At 48.1% G+C, this 17,482-nt stretch overlaps 2 protein-coding genes across 2 annotated transcripts in view; both read right to left on the bottom strand.

Moving 5' to 3' along the window:
- LOC130523717 (NACHT, LRR and PYD domains-containing protein 12-like) overlaps positions 1-17,482 on the bottom strand; it is a 95,811-nt gene that overhangs the window by 790 nt on the left and 77,539 nt on the right. The window lies entirely within an intron of this gene.
- On the bottom strand, positions 4,518-6,559 carry LOC130523721 (protein NLRC3-like). The gene is made up of 3 exons (XM_057029217.1): positions 6,537-6,559; positions 6,154-6,266; positions 4,518-6,053 (listed from the first exon to the last, which is right to left on the bottom strand). Exons 2-3 carry the CDS (start codon positions 6,167-6,169, stop codon positions 4,714-4,716), a joined length of 1,356 nt encoding a protein of 451 aa, XP_056885197.1. The 5' UTR covers positions 6,170-6,266; positions 6,537-6,559; the 3' UTR covers positions 4,518-4,713.

Below are 17,482 nucleotides of genomic sequence, written 5' to 3'. Positions count from 1 at the left end.
CCAGTCGGCAGTTTGGAAAGTGGAGAAAACCACAGAGCTGCTTCACTCCTGAATCCTGCAGCTGGTTCCGACTCAGGTCCAGTTCTCTGAGATGGGAGGGATTGGACCTCAGCGCCGAGGCCAGAGAGCCACAGCTGATCTCTGATAAACTGCACTTAATCAATCTGAAAAATGCAGGATAAGGTTATACGGTGCAGGTCTGCATGTTATCTGCGTCATTACTAAACCTACGTTAGTTCTTAGTTGGGTCAGACCTGAATTCACGATATTACAAGGAATTTTTTTAATGTGGTGCATCACAGCAGTGTTGAGAACAGCCTCACTTCACCATCTTAGCAGCTGGTATATAGGTAGAAAAATGAAGACTGACCTGAGCCTCTCCAGTTTACAGTTTGGACTCTCCAGTACAGAACAGAGCCGCTTCACTCCTGAATCCTGCAACGGGTTGTGGCTCAGGTCCAGAACCCTCAGATGGGAGAGGTTGGACTTCAGAGCTGAGGCCACAGAATCACAGCTGGTCTCTGATAATCTGCATCCTCTTAGTCTAAAATAACAATTATTTTGAGAGAAGACAAATAAAAATCAACATGTACCAGAGCAAAACACAGCTTACAAGCAACAAACCTCTGGTCCTGCACCGGCTTATCTGCCGTATGTTCCTATTTTGGGTTCTTTCAGGGCGGTTGGACAAGATCTACACCGTATGTAAAGTGTGTGTAGGTCAAAATACCTTCCAAGTTTGTGAGACCACATTTCTCAATAGCACTCAACTCTTGTCAGGAGTTGGGACAAAGCGACCCACTCCTGATAGCTTGTGGGCGATGCTGCAGCGACCCTGCAATCCCTACACTCTCTGGTGAAACCAAATCAAAGGTTTTAGACACTGCTGGATGCTGGAAGGGTGGCTATAGTCTGGACGCATCGTTCCCCTGACTGCACATTTCTCCAACAATGATTGGCAGCTGGTGTCACTTGTTCTCCAGATGAGAGAAGGAAAGAGAGCCACCCCACAGTGTGTTTGATTGCCCCACTGCAAGCTCAATGCTGCCAGAGAACATTGCAGGAGCATCAATTCCCCTCAGGGCATCAACAAGGAGCTCAGGAAAAGGTGCAGCTGCCACCTACTAGAGACAAGCACACTGAGCTGAGATTCAAAGCCCTCTCCTCCCAAGAGAAGAGCTTGTTTGTTGGAGGCTCTTCTGGGCGATACCTGGTGCCACAGCTCCAGCTCAGCCCGTCTCTGGAGCTGAGGTGGAGCTTAGCAAGTTTCATGGTTCTCCACCACTTCCTCTCGCTGAGGACCTTCTCAGCTGGTGGTTTCTGCTCCACCTTCCAAGTTGAGCAGGTGATACTTCTGCATTCCTGCCACCAGTGTCTCTGCAGAAAGAGTCTTCTCTACTGTTTTAGATTATATTGTATAAAATTAGGATTTTTGGCTGATCTCTTAGATGTTGTTGACTAAGAGCAGGTTTTTCTTTAATAACATAGAGAGATTCGATGAGAAGAGCAAATGTATTATTTTATGAGCTACTTCCACTACTATTATATACACATACTTCCATATTGTCTTAGATTGCAAGCTGCATTTATTGCATCGTTCATAGAAAGTCATATTTGTGAGGAGAAAACTCAAATAAGGTCATTTTCTTTAATGACCATTACAACAGAAGGAGGCGATGAACAAACAGATTTATATAAAAATGTGTGAAAACTTATGGATGGAAACCTTTTTAAAATGGTTGCATTGTGTAGAATCGTTGTAGAATCAACTTGTTGACTTCTGATTTGGACTCCAATGGAAGTGAGGTGCAACAATTGTGGATGCTGAAAGCTTCAGATCTTCATGAAGGTTTCTGTGGTTGGACTGACCTGCTGCCCCTTTAAGAGGGAGGCAGGTTTGGGCTTCTGGCTGGAATGAAGCCACCTAAGATGAGAATGACTGCAGGCTTTCGGTACCAAGGTTTAACAGGGTGCTCACTTCACACTTGGGCTTTTCTCTTTTTTTGGGATGGCTTTTCTCAGGAGAGAAGGGGCATGGCACACTGCAGCAGCTTTCTTTTTGGGGTTTCTAGTTTTCCTTCTGATCTTTAAAAGACAGGAAGAACCATTTTTGATTGGTCTGAATGTTTGGGCGGTTTTGTGGCCAGCCTAAAATAAAACAAGACAAATCTACAACTGATACTTCCTTTCTAGTCATTGATGACCATCCTCACATGGGACAGATTTCCACAACCAGTTTAATACTGCAAATCTGTCCTGTGTGGTCTTTTTTCTGAGAACTGTAACACTACGTTTATAACAAAGATCAAACATGGAAACAGTTACTGTCTAACTAGTTACACCTGGGAAAGTACTGGATCATCTCTGACTGACCTGAGAGTCTCCAGCTCACAGAGAGGATCCTGGAGAGCACCACAGAGCAGCTTCACTGCTGGATCCTTTAGCTGGTTAGACTCAGCTCCAGAACCCTCAGATGGGAGGGATTGGACCTCAGCGCCGAGGCCAGAGAGTCACAGCTGATCTCTGATAAACTGCAGTCACTCAGTCTGGATAAGGAATCATGGCAAGAAATGATCTCTTATTGGAGGAAAAGTCATATTACACTTGCTCAAAATCATTATTTCATTTTATTTCATTATTTAATCTGGGCCCTTGGAGTCAGGAGAGCTCTGCCCCCCACTGATAAACTGGGATATTACAGCAACAACATAGTTAAAGAGTATCTATAAAATTGACTTTCAATGGCTCATTTAAATTCATACTACACTTCTCTTCTCCAAAAGTCAATGGAGTTTATCTTGAAGCCTTTCATTGTTTAGTTGTTATGTCGAAGATAAAAGAAAGCTGACCTGAGAGTCTCCAGCTGACAGAGAGGATCCTGGAGAAAACCACAGAGCAGCTTCACTCCTGGATCCTTCAGCTGGTTCTTACTCAGCTCCAGAACCCTCAGATGGGAGGGATTGGACCTCAGCGCCGAGGCCAGAGAGTCACAGCTGATCTCTGATAAACTGCAGTCACTCAGTCTGGAAAAGGAATAAATGGGGCAAATAAAAACACATTTCTAAATATGAAAATGAAGAGAAAAGCAGAAAATGTAAAGAAATTTAGAAAAGACCAACAGAGGCCTCCTGACCTGAGCGTCTCCAGTCTGCAGTTTGGATGCATCATTGCAGAAGACAGTAACTTTACTACGGCATCTGTCAGGTTTTGGTTCTTGCTTAAGTCCAGCTCCCGTAGATGAGAAGGGTTTGACGTCATTGCTGAGGCCACAACTTCCCAATGACTCGTTGAAAGAAAACTACCAGACAGTCTGTTGTGTATGAAACAAAAATAGTGAGTCAAACTTTGGGATTTCTAATCAACTTATCTGAGAATCTACCTAACACAAATGTAGCTCATTTCCTGGAAAAGCTAAATTCAACACCGTAGAGCAACAGTTTGAACGACCATCAGATCTGAAATGCAACTGAATTATTCTCAACATTTGTCTTATTTTAGAACAGCTCATAATTACTCAATATTTAAAATGATTATAGCAAATGGTTTAAAGAAGCGTGCATCTTTTTATCTGTCTATCGGCTCTTTGGATATTTTGCATTTCATCCAATTTGTACGATGGTGCGTCAAGTCTTAATTCAGCGATCCGATCGATGACATCAGAGTCTCTGGTTGCATCGATTGCCCTCAGCTTCTGTTATATCTGCCTGTTTCCTTCAAATCATTTTCACTGCACCTTTTGTTGCTAGTGATGAAGTTGCCACCTAACGGGTGTGGAAAGGGTCAAACAACTTTGTGGGTCACATAAAGGCTCCAAACGGAACCGCCACAAAGACCTAAAACACCCATTTAAACCAACGAGGCCGGCTGTTTTTACGTTGAACAAATGAAGCAAAATAGTCACGTGTCATTAGTTAAAATGTGTTTTTCTGTCGTTTGAATACGATGTATACAAACAAACAAAAGTTATTTAATGACATGACAGTCATTTCATGATAGTCAGTTAACTTGTGGCTCCTATTATTCCTGCCTTATGTTGGTTTGTCTGGATTGACCTTTGAACTTATATCCAGCCAGTGTTGAACATTTCTGGATGAATTGTTGTTTTTTAATTTATGGACGCTGCAATGGAGATAAAGAATTGAAGGAATGACCACTGGAGGGGGTATTGCTACCTGACATGATCCACTCGCTTGATTTAAACGCCGATGTCCGGCCCCAAAAATCTTTACTTACACGGCCTTCCTGCAGTTCCTCACAGCTGGAATCAGGCGACGTCGTCCCTCCTCTGAGGTGTTGTACTGCAGCAGGTCCAGCTCATCCAGAACCTCCTCTGACATCTGCAGCAGGTAGGCCAGAGCTGAACAGTGGATCTCTGACAGTCTCCTCTCTGATTTCTTCTCTGACTTCAGGAACTCTTGGATCTCCTGATGGACTGACTGATCCTTCATTCCATCAGACAGTGGAAGATGTTGATGCTTCTGTCTGGGGAGATTTTATAACTGTTCACCTCCTTCAGGTTGATGAGGACCTTCTGGATGGTTTCTGGGTGGTTCTCCCTCTGTTCCAACAGTCCACCCAAGATCCTCTGATTGGACTCCAGAGAGAGACCATGAAGGAAGCGAACAAACAAGTCCAGGTGGCCATTTTCACTTTTGAGAGATTTCATTAGTGCTCTCCTGAGGAAGTCATCAAGAGATTTGACTGGATCGTCATTTAACAACCCAACAAACTGGAAAAGGATATTGGTTTCGAATATTTTGGAAAAGACTCCATAATCCCTTTATTCTTGATGGTGTAACGGTGGAACATGTAGACGGCAGCCAGAAACTCCTGAATGCTCAGATGAACAAAGCAGTAGACTGATTTCTGGAAGATCACACTCTCTCTCTTGAAGATCTCTGTACAAACTCCTGAGTACACCGACACCTCAGAGACGTCCAGTCCACATCGCTCCAGGTCTTCTGAGTAGAACATGATGTTTCCTTTCTCCAGATGTTCAAACGCCAGCCGACCCAACTTCAGAAGGAGTTTTTTATCAGCCTTAGTCAGTTCCTCTGGTCTCTGCTTTCCTCCATACTTCTGCTTCTTCCTCTTTATCTGAACCCTCAGGAAGTGTGAGTAGAGGTCAGTCAGGGTTTGGGGCAGCTCTCTTCTCTGGTCTCTGGTCATCATGTCCTCCAGAACTATAGCAGTGATCCAGCAGAAAACTGGGATCAGACACATGATGTGGAGGCTCCTGGAGGCCTTGATGTGTGAGATGATTCTCTTGGACAGATCTTCATCACTGAACCTCCCCCTGAAGTACTCCTCCTTCTGGGAGTCAGTGAAGCCTCGTACTTCTGTGATCCTGTCAACACACCAGGGAGGAATCTGATGGGCTGCTGCAGGTCTGGAGGTGATCCAGATGAGAGCTGAGGGAAGCAGGTTCCCCTGGATGAGGTTCACCAGGAGCACACCAACGGACGATACTTGTGTGACATCAGAGATGACCTGATGCTTGTTGAAACCCAGTGAAAATCTGCTTTCATCCAGGCCATCAAAGATGAACAGAAGTTTCCAGACAGTCAGATCTTCTGCTCTGATCTTCTGTAATGTTGGATGGAAAACATGAAGCAGTGAGAGAAGACTGTGCTGCTCATCTCTGATCAAGTTCAGCTCCCTGCATGAGAGCGGAAGCACCAGACTGATGTCTTGGTTCTCCAAACCTTCTGCCCAGTCCAGACTGAACTTCTGCACTGAGAAGGTTTTTCCAACGCCGGCGACACCGTTGGTCAGAACCACTCTGATGTGTCTCTGTTGCTCAGATAAGACTTTGAAGATGTCCTGGCATTTGATTGGAGTGTCCTGGATGTTCTTCTTGGAGGTTCTCTCAAGCTGTCTCACCTCATGTTGTGTGTCCACCTCCTCACTTTGTCCCTCAGTGATGTAGAGCTCAGTGTAGATCTTGTTCAGCAGGGTTCCACTTCCTGCTTCATTAGTTCCTTCAGTCACATGTTCACATCTTCTCTTCAGACTCATCTTATGACCTTCTATCACCTCCTGCAGATCCCTTCCTGAACATAAGTAAACCAATGATTTCCATCTATAATAAATCATCAACACAACTACAAATTCATGACATCACAAATTAAATCTCATACTGAACAGTTTTACTTTGTTTGGGCTTCATTTCAGCATCTCCAGATCTGCTTCCAGATTGTGAACAAGAGGACTCTCCTGGTGGAGCTGACTGGTCCCAGTTTGATAGGATGTGCTCCCCCCTCTCACTATGAAACACATCTCTATTAGTCCTTTGATTTATAGGATGAAAGAACCTGATCAAGACTCAATATTGTTCCAGCATTTATGTCTGAATTCATCTTCCAGTTTAAACCTGATTCTTGTTTCTAATCAACAATATTCACATTAAGTCTGTAACTATATGACTGTCTGAGGTTTAAGTGTTAAACATCTCCAATAATAAACTCACAACCTGCTGCTGTTAATGTGACTAACAGCTGCCACACAAACACATCATCACACTTTAGTTTTCTTACATTTGGTCTGAACTTCTGAAGTTTATTCGTCCACCTTTGGAGTGGTCACTCTTCAGGACACACAGCTGGGCACTGTGGACTCTGCTCTGTCCTCGTCCATCCTGAGGAAACATCAGAAATAGTGATGAGACTGTGATGAAGGTAAATAATCTGGAGAGGTTGTAGTTCAATAATCCCAATTCACTGCATTTTTATCAAACAGGAACATTTCTAATCCATTCTGGATAACAACTGAATCAATAAATCAATGATGTCTCTGTATCATTTTCATGTTTTCAGAGTTTAAGCTGCTTTTTTTAACTGTTCCCTGCAGTGAGAAAAGAACTGGCACCTTTTCCAGCCCCTCATCCTGCAGCACTGAATGTGCTCTAAAGTTCTTTCCAGAGCAAACGTCTCTGCACTTGCAGCAACATGTTGTAGTCATGGATCCGTGAGGAGAACCGGATACAGGAAACGCCCCCACTTTGATCCCAAAACCCAACTGGTGGCCAACGGTGGTCCGGCAACGACGGGGACGCTGGTCCATCGGGCCGACAACACTGGTTTTCCACAGGCCAACATGGTGAAAGGACTGTCTTCAGCTCAGCCTCTAAATTATCTGGTGCTACATAAACATGCTAGTCAGGACTTTTTAACTTCCCTCCTTTGTTCCCCTCTTCAATTATTTCTATGATCCAAGTCCTCAAAGATCACTGCTCTATTTAAAATAGATGAAAGAAATGACACCCACTCCTGCATTTCTTTCACAGTGGTTCCACAACATAGAACAATAAACCACTGTGAGAAAACGTGCAACATGAACCCAAAATCCTGTTGGTGTCCTCTGATCCTGTGTGGATTTAGTTATTTAGTTTATTGTCTTAAATTTGTCCGGCTGAGAGATGCTAACTTGCACACGATTAGATGTTGTTTGACAGGTAATACCAAAATATCCAGCTGTAACCTGGACTGTTGAACAGCTCTCATAACTCTAAGAGCTTTTCACCTGTCACAAAAAAGTTTTAAAATGTTGTTAATATCTGTTAAGACTCTCTAACAACGTTAACAGCACAATACTCACTTTACACTCAGCTTGTCGCTCTTCCTGCTTGTCTGAAGAGAATAGTTTCACTTTCACGTTTAAAACCTAATCAACAGCTTTATGGCGTATATATTACTACCATAAAAGCATTCTGGGAGGGTTTAAAGTTCTTTTAGGATCAGTAGCAAAGAGCAGAAAAATAAACTAAACTTCACTTAGAAAGACTATTCAACTATAACTAAAGCCAGACTATAAGAATGTTAAATAAGACCGATTCATTTATAATGTATAACGATGTTTTATGCTCAAACTAAATATGAAGTCTAGTTGAATTTTCTTAAGCCAAGAATTCTTCAGCTCTATGCAGCTCTTCAATAGTCACAAAAATGTTTTCAAATCTTGATTTTATCTCCAAACACAACTGTCAATTCTTTTCAATAATGCTCTTCGTTTCCACTCACCTTGTCGGTCTTCAGTCTTCCTGCTCAGTCTGAACGGATACTTTTACCTTTCCTTTTTCCTCTGTTAATGAACAACTTTATGGCTGTTGATTAATACTCCACTACTATAAAAGCATTCTGGGAGGGTTCAAGATTCAAAGTTGTTTTGCTATTTTAATGCCTTAAATATGTTTTTGCATTTAAATTAAAACTGACTAACTTAGTTAAATAAATAAGATTTATGATGCTTGACAGATTTGAAAGACTTGTAAAAGCAGCATATTTCTGCAGCCCTGGAGTCCAGGAGGAGCAGCAGAGGTCAGAATGTGTCGGAGCGCGTTTAACTATTGTCTGCAGTTCCACGCATGTCCACCGGGTGGCGAAAGAGCACCACATGATATTTCTCCTTTTTGGAACTTCTTCAGCTGCGTTGAGCTTTAAATCTTCACCTGTCGCTCCCTTTAAGCTCTAAACTTTGCGGTTCTGTGTGTAGTTTGTTGGTTTAAATATTTTTGATGAATTCTGATGACGATGAGTGAAACTGTCAATGACCAATAGAAAGTTCGTCCATTGTTCTACTGCGTCACACATTTTCATTATTTATTGTCATTTTGGGGTCTAAACTGGACCAGTTCTGTGAGCTGTTTTGCTTTTTCTGTGGACCAGATGTTCCAGGCAGGTTCCATCATCGGACACAGACGGAGACAGGTCACGTGACAACAGTCAGCCTTTAGTTCTTTATTACAGGAGGATCTGGTTTATATACAGACACGTATCTGCAAAATACTAAAAAGTCTATGAATCCAAAGTACTAAAAAGTCTACATCCACGCACACGCGTGTATTAAGTGTTTATACACACGTGTGTGCGTACATGCACACTGTATATTCATCTAATAACTGTTAGTTTCTAAAACACCAAAGTAGAGTCACTGAGGCACGGCTTCACCTCCTTTACACCGAGGTTTCCCTGAGCAGGTGTGATGAACTGTTGCAGAAGGAAAAGCATGGAACATGTTAATAACCGGACACAAAAACACTCCGGTTTATTGTCTGACGGCATCAGTGTCTCTGGTTGCATCTGTCTGAGGAGCATTGTGAAACCAGGAGCAGTGTAAATGAGGGGGGGGGGGGGGGGGGCAGTGAGTGGATGCTGCATTCATCAAACACACAATAGTCAGAAGAGAAGAAGGAAGAACAGAAGCCCGTGTTCCTCAGTGCTGGTGTGGAGACGCCTGTTTGGAGGAGCAGGAAGCAGGCTGGACTCTTCCAGCTGGCTTTAATGCCACTTCTCTTCTGAGAACCTCCCAGCAGCTTTCTCTCCACCATCTTTTTACGCTGAAGCTTTTTGATCATTTCAGGTCAGATGTTCTTGGACTGAGGTTAAAAATGTTTGTTCTTGTGCTCGGAGCGAACCGATGATCCTCTAAAGTCAGGCATCCTAAAGGTGGATGTTTTCTGAGGCCTGGAGGCTTTAAAGTGGCGCTTTTACCCACTTGTCCTCGTTCTGTTGGAAACTTGATCCACAAACCTTTTCTGGAGCTTCATGTTCTGCTTTTTTGAAGGAATGAAATGGTTTCATCAGCGCTGCCGGGGGCTGAGCAGGCTTCATAAATCTGAAGCTCTGAGATCCTTTAAAGATCTCCTGGAATCAGCAGATGGGGGTTTGATCAAAAACTGTAAGAATCAGTCAAGCTATCAAATCTTGACTCAGTCCAAGCGTGAACCAGTCCATCCAGAGCTGATTATGGCTCAGCCAGGAGGAAAGCACGGCCTGGGGGGGTTCATATGGAGCAGGCACACTCTGGCTCTATTGCTACTGAAAACAGCCCTTCAGCACAGCAGCCTGGAATACAGTTCTGGAGAACACCTGTTCCCAACAGAACCTGTTTAAAACGGGACCAGTAAAGATGCCCGGCGTGACCACGACCACGGGGAGAGAGAGGGGGGTGCAGAGACAGGCGGTAACGCCGCTGCCCACCGATTCACCTGGAAACAACAAAAACCCCAGCAGCTTGGACCCAATATGGCAGCGTGTTCCTCAGAAACGCTCCTCAAACTCTCCCCACAGCTTCATTGCTAAACAGGATTTGGGTTTTTTTGTCCGTGCTAAATGGAAAGTGTTTGTCCTTTGGTGGTCCAACAGGACCACGATTTGGATGGATGGATGATTTGATGTTATTGAGAATAAAAACAGCTGAAAATGGAAGCGGAGATGTTTCAGAGCACCAGAGTTCAGAAAGAGTTTCTAATCAAACACCGCCTGTTGGGAATGATGAATGGATGGATTTTTATTTAATTTAGACTAATTCAGACTAATTTTAACATCCTTTATGCCAGTTCCATAGAGCGTGCGAGCACACACACTAGCAAAGATGATATCCAAACAGCCAAATAAATGGGAGTCAAAAGAAATCATTTAAAGCTCATATGTCAGAGTCAAGGTCGAGGGTTTTCTATGGCCCCCGGGATGATATTGATTTATTATTAGAACCGGCCCACAGGCCGCAGATGTTTTACACAGGCCAATACTACATTTCCCACAATGCAACGGTGACAGTCTGAGCGGGAGGTGGCTTCATTTCATTATTTATCAGTAGTCATTAGCATAACAGCAAAAGTTAACTTTCAGATCCCCATAAAATGGCAAAAGGGAAGGTGGACACTGAGAACCGGGGGTTCAAACAAGGTGGGAGTGGGAGTACATGTTCACGGAGGCAGCTGGGAAACCTGGGTGTCTTCTGAGTGGAGAAAGGGTGGCGGTAATGAAAGAATATCATCTGAGACGGCATCATGAAGCTAAACACGCGGACAAAGACAAGAATATGGACATGGAACAAAAGCTACAGAAGGTTGAGGAGTTAAAACCAGGCCTCAAATCTGGACAGGCTCTGTTCAGAAAAGCCAAATCTCAAAGCGAGGCTGCTGTCAAGGCCAGTTTGATTCTGGCAGAAGAGATCGCTCAATCAGCCCGGCCATTTCCAGAGGGGGATTCCATCAAACACTGCATGCTTAAAGTTTGTGAGCAAGTTTGCCCAGACAAAAGGCAACTCTTTTGAAACGGGAGCCTGAGCAGAAACACCATTGTTGTCCCTCAATCTAAAAGAGCAGCTGGAGAAAAAGGGGAAAGATTTCATGGCATCTTCCCTGGCTGTGGATGAGAGCAGCGACATTAGAGGGGACTCCAGCCTCAACGTGACAGAGGAGTTCCTGGCGTTACGTCCTGTGCACGGCACAACCACAGGACATGATTTGTATGAAGAGGTGTCAAGATATGGAAATGAGATGGAGCTGCCTCGGGAAAAACTGGTGGGTTGGACAACAGACGGAGCACCTGCCATGTGTGGACACAGGAGTGGACTGGTGGCCAAGATACGGGAGAAGATGCAGGAGGAAAACGTTACGCTGAACTGACAGCTCATCATTGCATCATACACCTGGAATCGTTGTGTGCTGAAGCCCTGAACATGGAACATGGAATGTTCACCATCACGCACGCAGGGAACTTTATCAGAGCCAAAGGTTTAATTCAGCGCCAGTTCAAGGCGTTTCTGAGCCAGTGGCAAACGCAGCGTGGTGATTTGCCCCATCACACTGAGGTGCGATGGCTAAGCCAGGGAAAGGTGCTGCAGAGATGTTTCCAGCTTCCTGAGGAGATCGGATGTTCTTGGACAGCAAAGGGAAAGACACGACTCAACTCCCAGACCAAAGGTTCTTGTGTGAAACGGCTTTTCTGTGGGACATTCCGAGTCATCTGAATGCAATGAAGCTGCAGCTGCAGGGTCGGGGTGGTGTCCCCTCTGATATGTACAGTACAGTGAAGGCCTTTAGAACCAAACGCACTCTGTGGGAGGCACAGATGCACAAAGGAAACTTGAGCCACTTTCCCAGCTGCCAGACCCTGAAAGAGAAGCTCTCTACCAGCGTGTTCCCGAGCGCACAGTTTGCTGATTAGATGAGTGTTCTCGCCGCTGACTTCCCACGCCGAGTCACTGACTTAAAAGCACCAAAAAGCAGGTTTGAACTGCTCAGCCGTCCGTTTGAGGTTGAGGTGGAAAGCTCAGCACCAAAGCTCCAAATGGAGGTGATTGAGCTCCAATGCAGTGATGCCCTGAAGGCAACACATGGGGCAGTGGGTGCTGCGGAGTTTGCCCGTTTCCTCCCCGACACACATCCAGGCTGCTCCAACGTTGCCTGTGTTTGGCAGCACAGACCTGCGGGAACAACTGCTTTCTTTGATGAAGCTGAACAAAACATCACACAGAAGTGGACTTCCTGCTGAACACCTTCACTCAATTGTGAGGAGTTCCTCAGCTCAGAGCCGGACCCCCAACATTGATGAACTCGTCCAAAAGATGAGACACCACCAAGTATCAGCCTCAAACAAGTGAACATTAAGCTGCAATAACACATTTACAATTATTACTCAGCTCAAGTTTAAAAGTTAAAGGTAAATATTTTTCACTGCACATGTGCTTTTCCTTGAAGAAAGTGTTGTTTTTGCTTCATAGATTTTTGCACTTTATGTTATTGTATTTCAATCCAATTATGTTCTAAAAATATTTCAGCTGAGTGAATGATAGAAAATTTGTTAGGAGTGGTTGTATCAGGACCCGAAAGCAGGCAGAACACAGTGGCGTATAGTTCCAAGAAGCTTTATTAAAGTTTGTAGAACTCACACAAGAGGCGTGGAGACCACGACGCGGTGCTTAATCACAACAGGGATCGTTAACTTACGACACCAGAAGTCCATGAAGGATAAGAAAAGACAATAATCCAAATACGGTTCAAAAGTTGTCCACGGAGGAAACAGTCACACAAAAGTCCAGGAGGGTTCAGCTGGGGTTTTCCAAAACGACAAAACACGCCAACGCTGGCCCACTGTGAGAACAGTCCATAAATAGGAGGCTTGATTACAATAGTCTGCAGGTGCGTCAGTCCCCGGCACCACCTGTGGCTGAGGCATGGCTCCACCACGCCCCCTGCAGGAGAAACCCTGCAAAAGAGTTCCCAGAAACTGGGAACCTGACATTACCCCCCCTCAAGGGGCGCCTCCTGGCGTCCTTCCAGGCTTCTCCGGGTGGGCACGGTAGAAATCGCGGAGGAGGCTGGTATCTAAGATGAACCGGCGGGGAACCCATGATCGCTCCTCCGGACCATACCCCTCCCAGTCGACTAGGAACTGGAAGCCACGACCTCGTCGGCGGACATCCATGATACTCCGGACCGTATAGGCAGGGCCTCCGTCCACAATGCGGGGAGGAGGTGGAGGGTCAGATGGGGGAACCAGATCCGACTCTGCAACGGGCTTTACTTTGGAAACGTGGAAGGTGGGGTGTATCCTCAATGCTGGGGGAAGCTTCAGGCGGACGGCTGCGGGGTTCACCATCCGATCCACCTCAAAGGGACCCACGAAGCGAGGAGCCAGCTTCCGAGACTCGACCTGGAGTGGCAGGTCCTTGGTGGACAACCAGACCTTCTGACCTGGTTGATAGGAGGGGGCTGGCGTCCGGTGTCGATTGGCCTGCAGCTGGGATCGACGAGAAGTCCGCAGTAGAGCCGAACGGACCTGCCTCCACACCCTCCTGCAACGGCGAATGTTCGCCTGCACTGACGGTACAGCAACCTCCTCCTCCTGCCCCTCGAACAATGGAGGCTGGTAGCCCAGGGAAGCCATGAAGGGAGACAGACCAGTGGAGGCAGAAACCAAGGAGTTGTGGGCATACTCCACCCATGGCAGGTAGGTGCTCCAGGAGGATGGGTCTTGGGCTGCCACACACCTTAGGGCGTCCTCCAGGCTCTGGTTGGTTCTCTCGGCCTGCCGTTGGCCTGTGGATGGTACCCAGACGTAAGACTGACCGAGGCTCCCAGCGCCGAGCAAAAGGACCTCCAAACCTGTGAGCAGAACTGTGGACCCCGATCCGAAACTATGTCCGTAGGTAATCCGTGGAGGCGGAACACATGCTGGACCAAGAGCTCTCCAGTCTCAGCTGCCGATGGGAGCTTGGGTAGGGGAATAAAGTGGGCCGACTTAGAGAACCGATCGACCACGGTGAGAACGACTTCATGACCCTGGGAAGGAGGGAGGCCAGTGATGAAGTCCACTGCTATATGTGACCACGGTCGTCGAGGAATTTCCAGGGGCTGAAGGAGTCCTGCCGGTGGCTGATGGGAGGCCTTCCCCCTAGAACAAACCGGGCAGGCAGCTATGTAGTCCTTGGTGTCCCGGGCCATGGAGGGCCACCAGAAACGCTGCCGGAGGAAGTGTAACGAGCGGTTGACTCCTGGATGACAGGTTAATCTTGATGAATGGGCCCAGTGCAGCACCTCAGAGCGCACTGCCCCCGGGACGAACAACCGGTTTGGAGGACATCCCCCAGGATCCGGAGCAGATTGCTGGGCCTCGCGGACCCTCTCCTCCACCTGCCAGGATGCAGCCCCCAGGATGCAGGAGAGGGGTAATATGGGGTCCGGGTCCATCTCACCAGGCTCGGAGGCAAACTGACGGGAAAGGGCGTCAGGTTTCAGGTTACGTGATCCAGGGCGGTAAGTAAGAGTGAACCGAAACCTCCCTAAGAATAGAGCCCACCGAGCCTGCCGGGAATTAAGTCTCTTGGCGTTTCGGAGGTACGTGAGGTTCTTGTGGTCTGTCCATACGATAAATGGCTGAGTGGCGCCCTCCAGCCAATGCCTCCACTCCTGGAGCGCCAGGACCACGGCCAGGAGCTCCTTATTTCCCACGTCATAATTCCGTTCTGCAGGTGAGAGCCGGTGACTAAAAAAGGCACACGGATGGAGCTTCTGGTCCTCCCCGCTCCTTTGGGACAGGACGGCCCCAACTCCCACATCTGAAGCGTCCACCTCAACCACGAACTGCCGACTGGGGTCGGGGTGAGTGAGAATAGTGATGATGAGAACAGGACCTTCAGTCTGTCGAAAGCAGTTTCGGCCTCGGGAGTCCAACGGAAGCTAAGTAGGGTGGAAGTGAGTCTGGTGAGCGGGGCGGCCACCTTGCTGTAGTCGCGGATGAAGCGACGGTAGAAATTAGCGAAGCCCAGGAACTGCTGCAACTGCCTACGGGAGGAAGGAGTTGGCCATTCCATTACCGCCCTCACCTTGGCTGGGTCTGGGGAAAGCTGTCCCCGCGCCACCACGAAGCCCAGGAAAGAGATGGAGGTGGTGTGGAAGTCGCATTTCTCCGCTTTAACAAAAAGTCGGTCTCCAGGAGCCGTTGGAGAACGAGCCGGACATGCTGGACATGCTCCTCCTCAGACTCAGAAAAGATCAGGATGTCATCCAGGTACACGAAGATGAACTTATTTAACATGTCCCGGAGCACGTCGTTGATAAGGGCCTGAAACACAGCGGGGGCGTTGGTGAGTCCAAACGGCATCACCAGATACTCAAAATGGCCCAAAGGGGTGTTGAAGGCTGTTTTCCACTCATCCCCTTCTCGAATCCGCACAAGATGGTATGCGCTCCGAAGGTCTAATTTAGAGAAAACCTGGGCCCGGTGTAGAGGAGCGAAGGCCGCGTCGAGGAGGGGCAGTGGATATTTATTCTTGATTGTGATTTCATTCAGGGACCGATAATCAATACAGGGGCGCAGGGTTCCATCCTTCTTCTGCACAAAGAAAAAACCAGCACCAACTGGAGAAGAGGAGGGTCTGATCAGGCCAGAAGCTAGGGACTCTCCAATATAATTCTCCATTGCCTCCCGTTCCGCCCTGGAGAGGTTGTAGAGTCGGCTCGATGGTAACGTGGCCCCGGGGAGGAGATCGATGGCACAGTCATACGGCCGATGGGGCGGAAGGGAGAGCGCCCGCTGCTTGCAGAAGACCTCACCTAGGTCATGGTACTCCCTCGGAACCTGGGACAGATCGGGAATCTCCTGGGCAGGTGCCGACGTCCCTGACAAGGAGGTGACCGCCGCACGCAAACAGTTGGTGTGGCAGTTAACGCTCCAGCTCACCAGCCTCCCGGTTGGCCAGTCAAACTGAGGGTTGTGTAGGGCCAGCCACGGGGACCCGAGAACTCCAGGGGATGAGGAGGAGCGGATGAGGAAGAAGTGGATCTGTTCCCGATGATTACCAGAAATGATGAGGGTGATTGCCTGGGTCCGGTGGGTAATCCTAGCCAGAACCTCTCCGTCGAGACCCAGAATGGTCTTCGGTTCGGGCAGCGTCTCGAGGGGAAGGCGAGCCTGCCGGGCCAGGTCCTGGCTAATGAAGTTGCCGTCTGCACCCGAATCCACCAGGAAGGTAGTTGGCACCGACTCCTGCCCCCAAAGGAGCGTGCCGGAGAGGGTTAGACGGACAGGGGGTGAGCAGGAAGAGGATCCGCTCGCCAGCACTCCTGCCGGCGTTGACGAGCTTAATTTTGGCCGCACCGGGCAGTCGTCGAGGAAGTGGCCTGCGTGGCCACAATAGGCGCACAACCCAGCTGAGCGCCGGCGCCGACGTTCCAACTGGGTCAGACGTGTTCGCCCCAACTGCATTGGCTCACAGGTTGAAGCCTCAGGCGCTGGGACAGGGACGAAGGCAGACGAGTCCCCGGAAGTCTCCCTCGGCCTGAAGAACCTCCCAGAAGCTCTCACCGTCCGCTCGCTCGTCCTCTGCCGGCGTCGCTCCCGAAGTCGATTGTCCAATCGAGTAGCCAGACCGATGAGTGCCTCCAAGGTCTCCGGCTGCTCCCTCGCTGCTAACTCGTCCTTCAGCTCGTCGGAAAGCCCCTGTGTAAAAACTCCCCGAAGCGCCGCGTCGTTCCAGCCGCTTCGGGCAGCAAGGACACGGAACTGAATTGAATAGTCAGCGACAGAGCTGGGACCCTGGCGCAGGGACAGAATTTGGGAAGACGCTTCGCTGCTCTGAATGGGATGATCAAAAACCCGTCTCAATTCGGCCGTAAAAACCGGAAAACTAGAGGACGCGGGGGTCTGGTTCTCCAATACGGCTGTGGCCCATTGCGCCGCTCTCCCAGAGAGTAGGTTCACCATGAAGGCAATCTTTGCCCTGTCGCTGGGGTAGGTGAGGGGTTGGAGATCAAAAACCAGCGAGCACTGGAGCAAGAATGAGGCACACGCACCTGCCTCACCGGAATATCGCTCCGGGATAGGAACGTGGGGCTCCCGTGGTGCAGCCAAGAACGGCTGTGACGCGACTCTCGGCGCCTCCGCGGGAGTCGGAGGCGGAACCAGCTCCGCTCGTTCCGAGGCAAGCAGGGCCGTCACGCTGGCGTTAAGAGTCTGGAGGGAGGACCAGATGTCGGTGAGGAGCTGGTCGTGTTGACCCAGCAACCTTCCCTGAGCCTCCAATGTACGGCGCACTGCGTCCTGATCCGCCGGATCCATGTTGGTTGGCGTGTAATGTTAGGAGTGGTTGTATCAGGACCCGAAAGCAGGCAGAACACAGTGGCGTATAGTTCCAAGAAGCTTTATTAAAGTTTGTAGAACTCACACAAGAGGCGTGGAGACCACGACGCGGTGCT

Source organism: Takifugu flavidus, chromosome 4 (genome assembly GCF_003711565.1).
Source record: "Takifugu flavidus isolate HTHZ2018 chromosome 4, ASM371156v2, whole genome shotgun sequence".
NCBI lineage: Eukaryota > Metazoa > Chordata > Actinopteri > Tetraodontiformes > Tetraodontidae > Takifugu > Takifugu flavidus.
Note: the sequence above shows the minus strand (reverse complement) of the source record. Positions and strands in the feature narration are given on the sequence as shown.